This window comes from Miniopterus natalensis, chromosome 2 (genome assembly GCF_054644295.1).
Source record: "Miniopterus natalensis isolate mMinNat1 chromosome 2, mMinNat1.hap1, whole genome shotgun sequence".
Classification (NCBI taxonomy): Eukaryota; Metazoa; Chordata; class Mammalia; order Chiroptera; family Miniopteridae; genus Miniopterus; species Miniopterus natalensis.
Genome location: NC_142082.1, coordinates 87,951,370 through 87,966,592, shown reverse-complemented (window position 1 = coordinate 87,966,592; position 15,223 = coordinate 87,951,370). Strand labels below are relative to the sequence as shown.

The following is a 15,223-nucleotide window of genomic DNA, read 5'->3' as shown; positions in this document are numbered from 1 at the left end:
CAACAGTGCACAAGTGTTCTGCTGTTGGAACGCTTGTTTTTTTTATATAGTAGCCATCCTAATCAGTGTGAGGTGGTATCTCTTTGTAGTTATGATTTGCCCTTCCTGAGTGGTTAATGATATTGAGGATCTTTTCATGTGCTTATTAGCCATTTGTATATCTTCTTCAGAGAAATGTCTTTCAAATTCTTTGCCCACTTTTTAATCAGGTTGTTTGTTTTTGTGGTTGAGTTTTAGGAGACTTCTATATATTCTGGATATTAATCCCTTATCAGAGTGTAAATATTTTCCCCATTGTATGGGTTGACTTTTTCTGTTAGTTTCTTTTTATGCACAAAGTTTAAAACTTTTATGAAATCCAATTTGTGTATTTTTTCTCTCTCATTGCCTGTGCTTTAGGTGTTATGTCCAAGAAATCATTGCCAAATCTGATGTCATGAAGCTTTCGAAGTATGTTTTCTTTTAAGAGTTTTATAGTTTTTGATCTTACATTTAAGTCTGATGAATTTTGAGTTGATTTTTGGTGTTAGATAAGGGTCCAACTTCATTATTTTGCATCTAGATATCCAATTTCCCCAGCACCGTTTGTTGAAAAGATTTGTGCTTTCCCCATTGAATGGTCTTGACACCCTTGTAAAAATCATTTGACCATATATGAGGGCTTATTTCTGGGCTCTCTATTTTATTCCATTGGTCTATATACCTGTCTTATGCCAGTACCACACTGTTTTGAGTACTGTAGCTTTGTGGTAAGTGTCAAAGGAACATTTAATTTCCTTAAAGGAACAGACTGTTCCTTTTACTACTTTTTCAGCACTTTTGTACAACAGTAATTAATGTGACACTATTAAGTGCTTTTAACATGTATAAACAGATCCAAAAGTACATCCATCTAGAAGATAGCTGACTGTTATTATCATTATTGGCATATGTATATCATGTCTTATTACTCTACTGATTTCTTAAAGAGAAACCAGGTTTAACACAAACACCCAGAGATACATGGATGTATATATTGTATTAATTCAAATTGTCTTCACTTAAACTTTTTTCTTATACCTCCATGTTTCAAGTGAGTGGCAATCCCAAGTTTGTATTATAGGTTATGAATAACTACCTCACAAATATACAAGTTTAATTGTATGCAATTGAATAACCCTGGAAATGATATCATGAGTTTTGTCCTGTAGAGTCAGTAGTAATGTCCCCACCTTCAGATCTGATCTGAATTATTTGAATTTTGTCTTGTTTTTTTTCTTCATTTGTCTAAGCTAAAAGTTTGTCAGTTTTGTTGATCTTTTCAAAGGACCAAATTTTGGTTTCATTTTTTTTTTTTTTTTCTGTTCTCTGTTTTATTTATCTGCTTTCATTTTTGTTATTTCCTTTCTTCTCCTAGCTTTAGGTTTAGTTTGTTATTAGTTTTCTAGTTCTTAAGTTGTAAAGTTTTTTTTATTTTGAAGGCTTTCTTATTTTTTAATGTCTTTATAGCTAACGTTTTCTGCCTTAACACAGTTTTTGGTGCATTCCATAAATTTTGGTATGTTGTGGGTTTTTTTTCACTCACCTCTAAGTATTTTTTAATTTTCCTTGTGATTTCTTCTCTGATCTGTTGGTTTTAGAGTTTGTTGTTTAATTTCCATAAATTTGTAAATCTTCCAGTTTTACTTCTGTTGTTGATTTCTAACTTCATCCTGTTTTGGTCAGAGAAAATACTTTGTATGAAATCTGCCTTTTTAAATCTGTTGAGACTTATTTTTGTGGTGTAACATATACTCCACCCCAGAAAATGTTCCATGTGCACTGGAGAATGTGTATGCTGTTGTTGTTAGGTAGTGTGTTCTCTGTGTGTCTGTTAGGAATTGTTGATTTATTGTGTTGTTTGAGGTCTCTGTTTCTTTGCTTATCTTCTATCTGTTCTATACATTATTGAGAATGGGGTTTTGAAACTTCAATGCTTATTGTAAGACTGTTTCTTTCTCCTTTCAATTCTGTCAGTTTTGCTTCATATATTTTGCTGGCCTGCCATTAGGTACGTAAATGTTTATAATCATTATATCTTCTTCCTGTGTTGAAGCTTTTATTAATATATAATGTCTTTTTTATTTCTTGTAACCTTTCTTATATAAAGTCTATTGTGTCTGATATTAGCATATTCACCCCTGCTCTCTTTTGGTTGCTGTTTGCATGGAATAACTTTTTGTACACTTCCATTTTCAATCTATTTGTGTCTTTGGCTCAAAAGTAAGTCTCTTGTAGGCAAAATGTAGTTGGATCATGTGTGTTTTAATCTATTCTGCCAATCTCTGTGTTTTGGTTGGAGAGTTTAATCCATTTACAGTTAAAGGAATTAATGGTAGGAAGAGGTTTCTGCCATTTTACTACTTGTTTTATGTATACCGGATAGCTTTTGTTCCTCATTTTCTGCATTACTGCCATCTTGTGTTTTCTAGGTGGGGAGACACATTCCTGATGCTTTATACTCTGCCATCTTCCCAGAATTCTCTGACTCTAAATTTTTTAAGGATCTCATCTAGCAATCAATTTAGTCAGTTCTAATAATCAGCTATTCCTTTTAGTTTCTTCAACTTGTTCCCCTTCTCTCTTTTACTTTCTCTTTTTCCTATTCTAATTCAGTGAGATTTTTAAAACCTTTTGGAGCTAACAGTTTCTTTTAAGAATTTGAAGAAAAAAACCTATGGCTGTCTCCCTATAAAAATCTATATAGCACAATCACCCAAAATAAACAGATAATTCAAAGGTCCATAGATGCTCTGAAATCCCACCTGGCCCACTTGAATAAAGCCCTTATTATAAAGATGCATCCCTGTCATCTTCCTTTGGCACTGTGGGCAAAAGATATCTACCCTGTAACAAGATACTTACGAGGAGACTGGTGGGAACTGTTTTCTCACAGATTTGCAGATAATATCTGAATACAGCTAGAAAAGCCTTTTTCCCAGAATATGAACTCATGATACTATTTCATATTTATCCAATTGCATGCCACTAAATTTGTATGTGTATGTAATAGTTATTTATACCTTACAATATAAACTTGTGATTGCCACTTATTTGTAACACATAAGTATAACAGACTAGTTTAAGTGATAATAAAATGCATACATTTGTGTGTGTGTGTGTTAAACCTAGTTTCTTTTTAAGAAGTCAGCACAGTAATAAGAAATATATACATATGCCGATAGTGATAACAGTCAACTATCTTGTAGATGGATCTGTTTATATACTTTAATAGCACTTATTATTATATTAATTACTGGTGACAAAAAGTGTTGTAAAAGTAGTCAAGGAAACAGTATTCTCTTTTAAGGGAATTAAGTTTTCCTTTGGCAAGTGTCTTCAAATTCTAAATTTGGTTAGTAAACTTTTATAAAGGGAATATCAAGGTATATTTACGCTGGTCATAGATTAGACGGTCAAAACTGATAAGGTTGAAATTTTTAAAACAAAACAATAATGAAACAATGATGTTCTGTCATGGTGAATGTCTCTGGAATGGAACCTTCCAGAATGGATGAGTGCTACCTTATCCCCTGGACTGATTGTGGTGTGCAGCTTGGTAGGTGATGTAGACTTTTCTTAACCACATTGACCAAGAAGCAGTACTCATGAATCGTTCAAAGGTTCCAGCTGTCCAGTGCTTAGGCATGGTCACGGAGCAGTCAACAACATATCCATTTTAAATAGTATCTTTTGAATTTTATTTTCTTCAGAATTAAAATCACCAATTGAATCTTCCAAGGAAGCCAAATAAAGGGAAATAATCTTGAGTAACTGCTAACAGGAGTTGGATTTAAACTGAAAACTTAAAAGCCAAAGAAAGGTTCATATCTCTTAAGCTCTTATCTGGCCTGGCCAATTGAATTTTAGTGTGGAATTATGTACAGTTAAATCATGGTATATGCATGTGGTCAGTGCTGCTTTTCTTTTAAATGGCCCTGTTTATTTAAAAACTTGAAAATGAGAAGTTGATTTGCTCAATCATTTGAGGTTGATTGTAAAACACAGATGCCAGAAAAAGAGTACTGTTTTTGTGCTTCGAGTGTGTTAAGTAGGCCATAAGTGAACCAGCTAAGGGACAGGCATGGTGATTTTTTCCTTCTTCCTAAAGAAGGAAAGCTGTACTGGTCGACAGCACTTGTGGTTATCTGGGGGTATGAAGGCACTAGCAAATATCAGAAAATTATCCTAATCCATAAAGTTAGTTTATTTTTTAACTATGATTTAAATGTCTCCAAATACAGCTCAGTTATTATCCAGGAAGCCTTCCAGAACCCCCTGCATTGGCTAAGGACTCTTCCTCTTATACCACCTCCTGCATCTCTCTTCCATAGCTCTCATTATATTTTGTAGAAATTATCTGGTAATGTTTTTGTTCATAAATCCTTCCTGTACACTCATCTTTAAGAGATAGAGTCTAATTTATAGTATATTTTGTTTTATTCTTCTTTGTATGTTATAAAAACTACAAGCATTATCTATAATCCCCCCTCCTATTTTTGCTACAGTTGTTTTTCAATGTCCTACAAGTGTGCCCTTTTTAAATTATTATGGTGAAACTGGGCAGTGATGTAATGGGACAAGTGCTGTGTCTTTTAGCAATAAAATTATAGCTTTGGAACCACTGTGAGGCTATTATAAAGATTTGAGGACAGACTGAGTTTTATGGCTCTAGGATGAGGGCCATTTTTCCCTCTCACACTCTACTGGTGCAGAGCCCTGCCTTCACATGGCCAAATCTTGGTCTGTTTGGGCCTGATAAACTCTGCTGGCTTCACCCTGATTAGTCCCTGAGACACTTGTCCCACCACAAAAGTCTTTGGGCACCTAGTGGGGGGCAGCTAAACTTGGTATACCTTGGGACATTTGCTAAGTGGCCTTAGACCCAACACTAGGACCAAGTTTGAATCTGTATCAGTCTGGTGAACACCACTCAACCCTACATGGTGACTCACTAAGAACCTACTTCATGCAGCTCAAGGACAGACGGAACCTCTTTTAGTGCTTGACCCTGAAAGGCAGGCAGATATCATGGTGCCTTGGGCCTTTTGCTGACCTTTCCCTAGGCTCAGTGCTGGTGGAATCCAGCCTTGGTGTGCAGCTTTGTCCTTCTCACAAACACCAAAGCCCAGCAGAGGTAGCCACAAACTGTGGATCACTTTGTAGTTCCAAACAGGTTGTCCAAGGCCAATCACAGGCAACATCTGCTATTTACCAGCATTAGAGTCCCTCCTAGAACAGACACAGCCAGTGGCCAGCTTCAGAGAACATCAGAGCAGGATCCAAACAGCTTCACAAGTGGCATATCCAAAGGGAGATCTTGGCAGGCACCAGATCTTGCTGAGGCAAATTCTGCTTTGTGTTGTAAGTACCTACACAACATCTCATACACTGTTGTTGGGGTTGATCCTCACAGTTAGCTAGCCAGAAGGTCAACCCACACATGAATGGGCCATTGGCAATCAACACTCAATTACAACAGCAGGTCTCACATAACCAACACAAGAGACATTCCTAGAGGACCCAGCTAAGGCGACCAAGGAGACTGCACCACTGGGTTCCACAGGAAACCTGCATGAGGTCACCATACCGAGACTGAGAGACATAGTAGATCTACCTAATACATAAAAAAACACACAAAGATGCAGTCAAAATGGGGAGAACAAAGAAACATGCCCCAAATGAAAGAATAGGAGAAATCGCTAAAGAGCAAAATGAAATGGAGGCAAACAATATACCAGATATAGGTTCAAAAAAATGCTTACAAGGATGCTCAACAAACTCAATGAGAACTAAAATGAAAAAGGACATAGAAACCATGAAAAAGAACCAGGCAGAAATGAAACGCACATGTGAAATGAGTAATACACTAGAAGGAATAAATAGGTTGGATGAAGCAGAGGATTGAATCAGAATTGCAAGACAAGGTAGCAGAAAACACCCAACCAGGGCAGCAAAAAGAAAAAAATAATTAAAAAAATAACAAGGTCAGTCTAAGAGACTTTTGGGACAACACAAAACACAACATTCACATCACAGCAGTACCAGAAAAAGAAGAGAGAGCAAAGGATTGAGAACCTATTTGAAAAATGACTAAAAGCTTCCCTACCTGATAAAGGAAAAAGACACAAGTCCAGAAGCACAAAGAATCCCAAACAAAATGAACCCAAAGTGGCACACACCAAGACACATCATATTTAAAATGGCAAAGGTTAAAGATAAAGAAAGAATCTTAAAAAAAGCAGGATAAAGACAATTAACCACAAAGGATTTCTCAACAGAAACACTGCAGCCCAGAAAGGACTGGCATGAAATATTTAAACTGAAAAAGAAATGTCCTACAACCAAGACTACTTTTTCAGCAAGACTGTCATTAAAATTGAAGGGGAAATAAAGAGCTTCCCAGAAAAGAAAAAGCTAAAGGAGTTCACTTACACTAATGAGAAATATTAAAGGGTGTTCTTGGAAAGAAGAAGGAGAAGAAAAGGAAAAGATGAACATAGTTATAAAGAATAAAATGGCAATAAATATGTACCTATCGATAATCTCCTTAAGTGTAAATGGCTTAAATACTCCGATCAAAAGCCATAAGATATTTGAATGGATAAGAAAACAGGGCCCATATATATGCTGACCACAAGAGACCCACCTCAGAACAAAAGACACATTCAGACAAAAAGGAAGGGATGAAAGAAGATATTGCATGCAAATAACCTCATTTTTTAAAATGGAAAATTTTAAAAAGCTTTTCGTGGCAACACTTATATAAGACGAAATAAACTTTAAAAGAAAAAGTCTATAATAAGAGACAAAGGAGGATACTACTTATTGAGAACAGGAGCAATCCAACTAAATGATATAACCCTTATAAACATTTAAACAAATGTTTTGGAGCACCTAAATATATGTAGCAAATATGTACAGCCTTGGAGCACCTAAATATATACTTTGGAGCACCTAAATATATATAACACCTAAATATATAGAGATGAAGAAGGATACTACATATTGATAATGGGAGCAATCCAACTAAAAGATATAACCCTTGTAAACATTTAAATAAATGTTTGGAGCACCTAAATATATGCAGCAAATATGTACAACTTTGGAGCACCTAAATATATACAACACCTAAATATATATACAGCAAATATGTAATAAAGGGAGAGGTTGACAGTAATACAGTCATAGTAGGGGTTTTTAACATCCCATTGACATCAGTAGATAGATCTTTCAGACAAGAAAAGACAAGGAAACAGGCCTTAAATGACAAACTTGATCAGATGGATTTAATTGATATATTCAGAACATTTCACCCTAAAGCAGCAGAATATACATTCTTTTCAATTACACATGGAACATTTTCTAGGGTAGAAACTGCATGCTAGGAAACAAAATACATGTTAATAAAGTAAAAAAAAAATTGAAATTGTATCAAGTATCTTTTCTGACCATAATGGTATGAAATTAGAAATCAGATACAAGAAAAAAACTGAAAAATGTCAAACACATGGAGACTAAATAACATCTTACAACACAATGAATGGGTTAACAATGAGATCAAGGAAGAAAATAAAAGTTACCTTGAGACAAATGAAAATAAACACAGCAACCCAAAATATATGGGACATAGCAAAAACAGTTGAGAGAGGGAAGTTCATTTCAGGCCTACCTCATGAAGCAAGAAAAATCTCAAAGAAACAATCTAACCTTAAACCTAAAAGAACTAGAGAAAGAACAACAAAATGTGCCCATAGAAAGTAGAGTGGAAATAAATAAAAACATCAATAAAAACAGGAGCTGAGTTTTCGAAAAGTTAAGCAATATTGAAAAGAGAAAAAAGAGAGAGGACCCAAATAAATAAAATCAGAAACAGGAGCGGAAAAGTAAAAACTGACATCAGAGAAATACAAAGGATTGTAAGAAAGTATTATGGACAACTACATGCCTGCAAATTGGATAAATTTGATGAAATGGCTAAATTCCTAGAAACAAAGAATCTTCCCAAACTGAATAAATAAGAATGTGTTATTCTTTTTTTAAAAAAAATATATCTCTATTGATCTCAGAGAGAGGAAAGGAGAGGGAGAGAGAGATAGATAGAAACATCAATGATGAGAGAGTCGATCAGCTGCCTCCTGCACGCCCCCGACTGGGGATCAAGCCCACAACCCGGGCATGTGCCCTGACCAGGAATCGAACCCCAATCGCATGGATCCTAGGTCCACGCTCAACCGCTGAGCCACACCCCGCCGGGCAAGAATGTGTTATTCTGAATAGACCAATTACAATTAAAAAAATAAAGAAAGTAATAAAAAAAAAAATCTAGCAAACAAGTCCTGGACCAGATGTCTTCACAGGTCAACTTTACCATTCAAAGAACCTATCCTTCTGAAACTATTCCAAACATTTAAAGTAGGAGGAAGATCCCCAAGCTCATTTTATGAGGCTGGTGTTATCTTAATTCCAAAACCAAATAAAGACACTACAAAGAAAGAACATTAAAGGCCAGTATCTATGATGAACATAAGTGCTAAAATCCTCAACAAAATATTAGCAAACCGGATCCAGGAGTACATTAAAAAGATCATACGACATTATCAAGTGAGATTTATTCCAGGGATGCAAGGTTGGTACAATATTCGCAAATCAATAAATATGGTACATCACATAAACAAAATGAAGAATAAAAACAGGTAAAAGACCTGTACTAAGAAAATTATGGGATATTGAAGAAAGAAATTGAGGAATATACAAATAAGTAGAAGAATATACCATGTTCATGGCTTGGAAGAATTAACATCATTAGAATGTCCATACTACCCAAAGCAATCTATAGATTCAATGCAATTCTTATTACAATACCAATGACATATCTCACAGAACTAGAACAAATAATACAAAATTTATAAGAAACCACAAAAGACCCCAAACAACCTTGGCAGAATTCAAAGTGCTGTTGGAATTCAGATTATTCTGTGTCGTGTTACTTCTCCTTAAGGCTCCTAACCCTTTTCAATCATTGCTTTAAGGCAGCCTGTCTTGATTAAGTAATCAGAACTTGAATATCATGACTTAACTATATTAATTAATTGTTAAGCCACAAAATCAGCCTTTCCAAATAAACTAAGTCAAACTGCCAAGTGAAAAAGAACAACTATGAAACCCTCAACTCTCCTTTTCACCATAGTTTACTTCTATCCAATGTGCTGAATGAAGTCACATAAGGAGTAAGATGATGTAAGTGTTGCTTTATATTTATTAAATGTCATAAACTTTTGTGTACCTAAGCTGTCATTCTCCTCACATGAGGTGCGTAATAGTGATCACAATAAGAGAGGTTTATATAGCACCTGTGTTCAAAGTTTATATAATTGGACTCAGAAAGATGCAGTTATGTCTGCAGGGAGGTGAAAGAGAAAATTATATTTAATGCATATTGAGCAAGCAGTTGGAGATTATGAGCTAGATTTATTCCAAAACACTAAAATGAGTCAGGTTGCTCCAAAATGTTATCAGCAGCCACTTCAAACATTAATAAGTTAGCTGTTTCTAAAATCTGGAAGAAGAGAGTTTTGTTTAAGCCAATTGTTTCACAGAAGAGGAAATGCAGTTCTCTCTCAAGAAATTAAAATGGACTGCTGAATAACTGGGAAAGGGTGCCTCTTTTGGATGAGAGGGCAAATAAGTCAACTGATTTTCAGGCAGAATAACAAATGTGACAGCAGTACCTTTTTTATGCACGTCGATGTGTGTGACTATGTATAACTTCTAGAAAAGAGGTCTTAAACTTTTTGGTCTTATGACCCTTTTCCACTTTTAAGAGTTATTGAGAACTCCAAAGATTCTTTGCTTACATGGCTTACCTCTATCACCTTTTACCATTTTAAGAACTAAAACAGAAAAGTTAAAATATTTATTGATTCATAAAAAGATTATAACCACGTTGTATAGTAACAACATATTTTTATTTAAAAATGATGTTTTTAAAAAATTGTGAGAAGAGGCGGCGCAAAGCAGTGCTGGGTGGGAAGGGAGGCCGTGGCGGGGCGGCAGGGCTGCCTCGGGGACAGCGGGCAGACCGTCCGGGAAGTGGGAGGCCCAGGTCGGAGACGTGGAACCTGCCCTCCAACGGGCCTGAAGCTCCTGAGTCCACAACGGGTGAAAATGAAGATGACATTCAGTTTGTTAGTGAAGGACAATTAGGACCCGTTCTTGCTGGGCAGGCTGGTGCTCAGCAGCTGGGCATCAACTTAGGATCCAAGAGATTGAGGTTCAATTCCCAGTCAGAACACATGCCCAGGTTGTGGGCTTGGTCCCCAGCGGGGCGTGCAGGAGGCAGCCCATCAATGACTCTCTCTTTATTGATGTTTCTATCTCTCCCTTTCCCTTCCTCTCTCTGAAATAAAGATTATATATATATATTTAAAAAATATATATTAAATATATATATAAAATATATATATATATATAATATATATATATATTATATATATATATATATTTTTTTTTTTTTAAAGACCTGTGCTTGAATACATTGATCTGGTCAGCAGTGATGATGAAGAGCCTAGCAGTTCTCACAGTGATGGTAGTGTTAAGCATAAAGACCATATCAACCATCAAAGGGATAAAGTTGTTTTAACTCTGGCTTGTCTAGCCTGCAATGTTGAAGTGGAGAAACAGCAAAAAGAAGAAAAGAATAGAGCCTTCAGGGAAAAAATCCATTTTCAGCATGCTCATGGGTTACAAGAATTGGAATTTATTTGAGGACATTCTGATACAGAAGCAGCAACATTGTGTGTGGATCAGTGGCTAAAAATGACAGAATGTGACAGTGATGATGACCTGGGTATAAAAAGTACTCCAATGGAAGATGAATTCTGATCCACAGAAGATGTAGAAGTTATTAGAAGAAGGCTTGAGGAAATGTAAAGGTATTACCACCCAGCATCAAGTAGCTTTGAAGAGACTCAGGATAATGAATTCTTGAACTTGCTTTCTAAAGAAGGCCAGCATTCTACTAGCTAGTACAGATGTATTTGAAAATCTGCGTTTTTTGCTTTCTTGTGTTCAAAATTTTATATTTGCTTTGTATTTTTGTTCTCTTTTTCAAAAATGTACAGAGGAATAAAATACATATTAATGCAAATATATAAATCATGTATTCTGTTAGAGGTATCACAGTTTCCCAGTTAACTTGGAATTCATATATTTAGGTTAAAAGAATTAAAAAATAGAAAAGCTCTTGACTATTGTTTATAGTTTCCCAAATAGCATTATTTCTTTATTTGTACTGTACAGATTATTCTAGTTTATTTTTTTAGGAATGAAAATGAATATAAATAAAGCTGTCACAGATTAGTTTTTCTGTAAATTCTGCCTCTCATGTGGCTCTAATTTATATATGTAATAACCTTCAAGATCTTGTTTATGATTATTAGAAGAGAGTAATGGAAACTGATCATGGAAACAGCTTAAAAGTTTTACCAGCAGTGTGCTTTGTGGGTTTCACTCAGCTGTATTCCTGCTTTAATTAGAGCACTACATTGCTGGAATAAAAAGAACACCTTGATTCCTTTGAAATAATTTAAAAGAAATGTACAGAGGAAAAATACATATTAATGCAAATATATAAATCATGTATTCTATTAGAGGTATGACAGTTTCCCAGTTAACTTGGAATTCATATATTGTTTATATATTTCCCAAATAGCATTATTTCTTCATTTGTACTGTACAGATTATTCACCGATTGTGTTTCTATTTGTTAAGCAATTAAAAATAATTTTAAATTAAAAAATATTGTGAGAAGAGTGTTATTGTTTTCTATCTTTCCAAATCTCTATTTCTTTTCTAGTCCTTTTACTTGCTTAGACTTTTATGTGACTTATATACCTACTTTTTAAAGGCAATGGTGTAACAATATTTGCATAAAATTAAACATTCTTAATAATATTAGTACCTTTTTATATATTTATGTAAACATAATCTTTAAAAAATATAATGTTCAAGGTCTACTCAGGAATAATCTTCCTTAACTCTTTAAAATTTGTATTTCATATGGAACTATCTTCATTTTAGTTATTCATTAAATTGTCTTTAATTTCCTACATTTGGTATTACATATTTAATCTTTAAATGTTGAGGCCCCATTGTGAATAATTAAAAACATTACACAATTAGACTAAGAAGGGCTTGTCATACTATCTTTGTATATATACTTCATGTTATTTGATCAGGAATGTTATCCCAAATTTTTGAGTAGTAATTGCCAAACTGAAAATTTTTAAAGAAAAGAATCATGGCTATAATTTTGTTCTTTTTCTGCAATTACATATTTTACTGTGAAATAGCATTGCTGGGAAAAAATAGTATTGCTGTATTTTTTTATTAGTATACTCTTTTCAATAGACATTGGAAGTCAATTTGTGTTTTTATTTCTTAAGATATCTAGTCTACTCTACCTGCTTGTGTATATTTTTTTAAGTAGATATTATAGCTTGAGAATTTACCATTCATTTTTCCAAAATGACCACATCGTGCTTTTAATTAAATTGGTCAATTAAGGCCTTAGGATGTAGTCACTGAGATAGACCTTTTAGACACCTGCAGGAGCTTGCACAATAGTGTGGAGCATAAAAGACATTTGGGAGAGAGGTGTAGTTAAACAAATATGGGGAAGAGGAAACAACACCTCTGTGCCAGAGGTTCCACACACAGGTGTGAGGTACACTGATGCTCTATTAGGAAGATTTTGGAGCATATATGGTAGAGAGTAACTGAAACTTTTCATCATAACCCTTAAAAAAGTAATTGAGTTGTTTAATGTTTTAATTAATTGTAACTGATTGTGTTTCTACTTGTTAAGCAATTAAAAATAATTTTAAATTTAAAAAATTGTGAGAAGAGTGTTATTTTCTATCTTTGAAAATCTCTTTAATGGCTGGTTTGATGGATGACACTTGAATTCTCACATTTGATTTTGCGTAAAGTCTGTTGTGATATGTTGTTTGATTTGAAGTACATGAGGAAATTGAATGACTCAGATATGTAGTTGAGAAAGAGAGGACCTTGCAACCCCCAGAGTCCCTTTCAGAACCACTGTCCTATAAAGTAGTTTGGAAGAACATTTGAGTGGTGAGATTATTTGTGGTCTTAGTTGTTTCCTTTTTCATTTATATATTCTACAACAGAGATGGATTATTTGTGCAAATTATAAATGAGAAAGGAAGAAGTATGAGTATGTTGAGGAAAGATTTTGGAGACCCTAGAAACAGAAGCAGAAAAGTTTATATTTAGGAAACCAAAGAGCCACTGTAATTTCTTTTCTTCTCTCTCTTTTTTTAAAAATATGTTTTTATTAATTTCAGAGAGAGGAAGGAGAGGGAGAGAGAGATAGAAACATCAATGATGAGAGTCATTGATTGGCTGCCTCCTGCACGCCCCCCACTGGGGATCCAGCCCACAACCCGGGCATGTGCCCTGTCCAGGAATTGAACCCTGACCTCCCAGATCATAGGTCGATGCTCAACTGCTGAGACAGGCCCCGCTGGGCTGTAATTTCTTAAATAGGCAAATGACCTGTTAAAAATTGTATTTATCCCTGGCCGTGTGGCTCAGTTATTGGAGCATCATCCTATACACCAAAAGACTGCAAGTGCCATTCCGGATCAGGGCACATACTTGGGTTTGATCCCTGGTCAGGGTACATACAGAACGCAACTGATCGGTGGTGTTTCTCACATTGATGTTTATTTGTTTTTCTCTCTCTCCCTGTCTCTAAAAATCAATAAACATATTCTCAGGTAAGAATTAAAGAAAATGTGGGGAAAAATAGAGTAGAATTAGAAGAGAGAAGCTACTTTATAGTTTGTCTCAGTACTAAAGGTGAGTAATGAGATGGGCTATGCCTCAGATATTGGTGGAAATGGAGAAGAAAACTCAAAATTTGATAGAAATTTTGAGGGCGGAAATACCAAGACTTGGATATAGGGGATAAATGAGAGGGAGGAATTAAGATGACTAAGAGTTTTCAAGTCTAAAACATTCAAAAAATATTTTCTCCCTTATATTCAACTTTAACCTTTTCTGAAAATTATCTTGATTAAGCTAACTGAAGTCTTGTCTTGTTTTTCAGAGTTTGCCAGTCCGTTCCAGGGATTAGGAGAAATTCATCATGCTTCCCAATCTGAGTCATTCACAGTGATTACCAGAAGAAAAGAAAGACCTGTGACATCCCTGTAGAGTTTGTACCTGTAAATCCCTGGAAAATTACTTGCAGCTTACTTCCCTTAGCCCTTCAGGAAGTGAATTTCTGTCTATTCAGTTCCTGTTTGCATTGGACACTGGCAGTCCACCTCTTATGCACTCCAGCACCCCCATCAGCTCTCTCTTTTCCTTCACCAGCCCAGCAGTGAAGAGACTGCTAGGCTGGAAGCAAGGAGATGAAGAGGAAAAGTGGGCAGAGAAGGCAGTAGACTCTTTAGTGAAGAAGCTAAAGAAGAAGAAAGGAGCCATGGATGAGCTGGAGAGGGCTCTCAGTTGTCCAGGGCAGCCCAGCAAATGTGTTACGATTCCTCGGTCCTTGGACGGGCGGCTGCAGGTGTCCCACCGCAAGGGTTTGCCTCATGTTATTTATTGCCGAGTGTGGCGTTGGCCTGATCTCCAGTCTCACCATGAGTTGAAGCCCCTGGAGTGCTGTGAGTTCCCATTTGGCTCCAAGCAGAAAGAGGTGTGCATTAACCCCTATCACTACTGCCGGGTGGAGATGCCAGGTGAGTTTTCTTCATGAAATCATGGTTTATTTTAAAAGTTAAGGAGGTATGTCCCAGTTGATAGAGAGTTATGGGTCATAAGCAATACAAGGACCACCCCAGTCACCAGAAGAGAGAAGGGGGAAGTCAATTTTGAGGAACTAATCCAAAATTTGGTGGTGAGAAAAATCTAGAAAGAAGGATTTTCATTTCAGCATATATGTAAACTCTGTGTGATTTTGAAAATGCAGTTTTGTTTTCATTTGTTTTGGAGTCATCATCATGATGTTTTTCCAGTTTTGGGGGTGTTTAAGGGTCTTAATATGGCCTTGATATGATTAACTGGAAAAAAAAAAAATCCTCCTCTCTGACCCCTCTCCCTCAACTGAACTGAACTGAAGTAAACTAAAGAAGTTTCTTTGCTGTCATTTTCCCCAAGCTTAGGTAAGTGG

General features: G+C 35.5%; 1 protein-coding gene across 14 annotated transcripts in view; it reads left to right on the top strand.

Annotated features, from left to right (window-relative positions):
* SMAD9 (SMAD family member 9) overlaps nucleotides 1-15,223 on the top strand; it is an 82,820-nt gene that overhangs the window by 32,659 nt on the left and 34,938 nt on the right. For 11 of the 14 annotated variants that reach the window (XM_087814378.1, XM_016197256.2, XM_087814375.1 and 8 more), the window contains one exon: nucleotides 14,156-14,792. In XM_087814378.1, the coding sequence (XP_087670504.1) occupies nucleotides 14,381-14,792 (412 nt within the window). In that variant the 5' untranslated portion in view covers nucleotides 14,156-14,380. Of the gene's footprint in view, nucleotides 1-399; nucleotides 451-14,155; nucleotides 14,793-15,223 lie in introns of those variants that run through there. The other 3 variants (XM_016197252.2, XM_087814374.1, XM_087814382.1) reach the window with 2 other exon arrangements.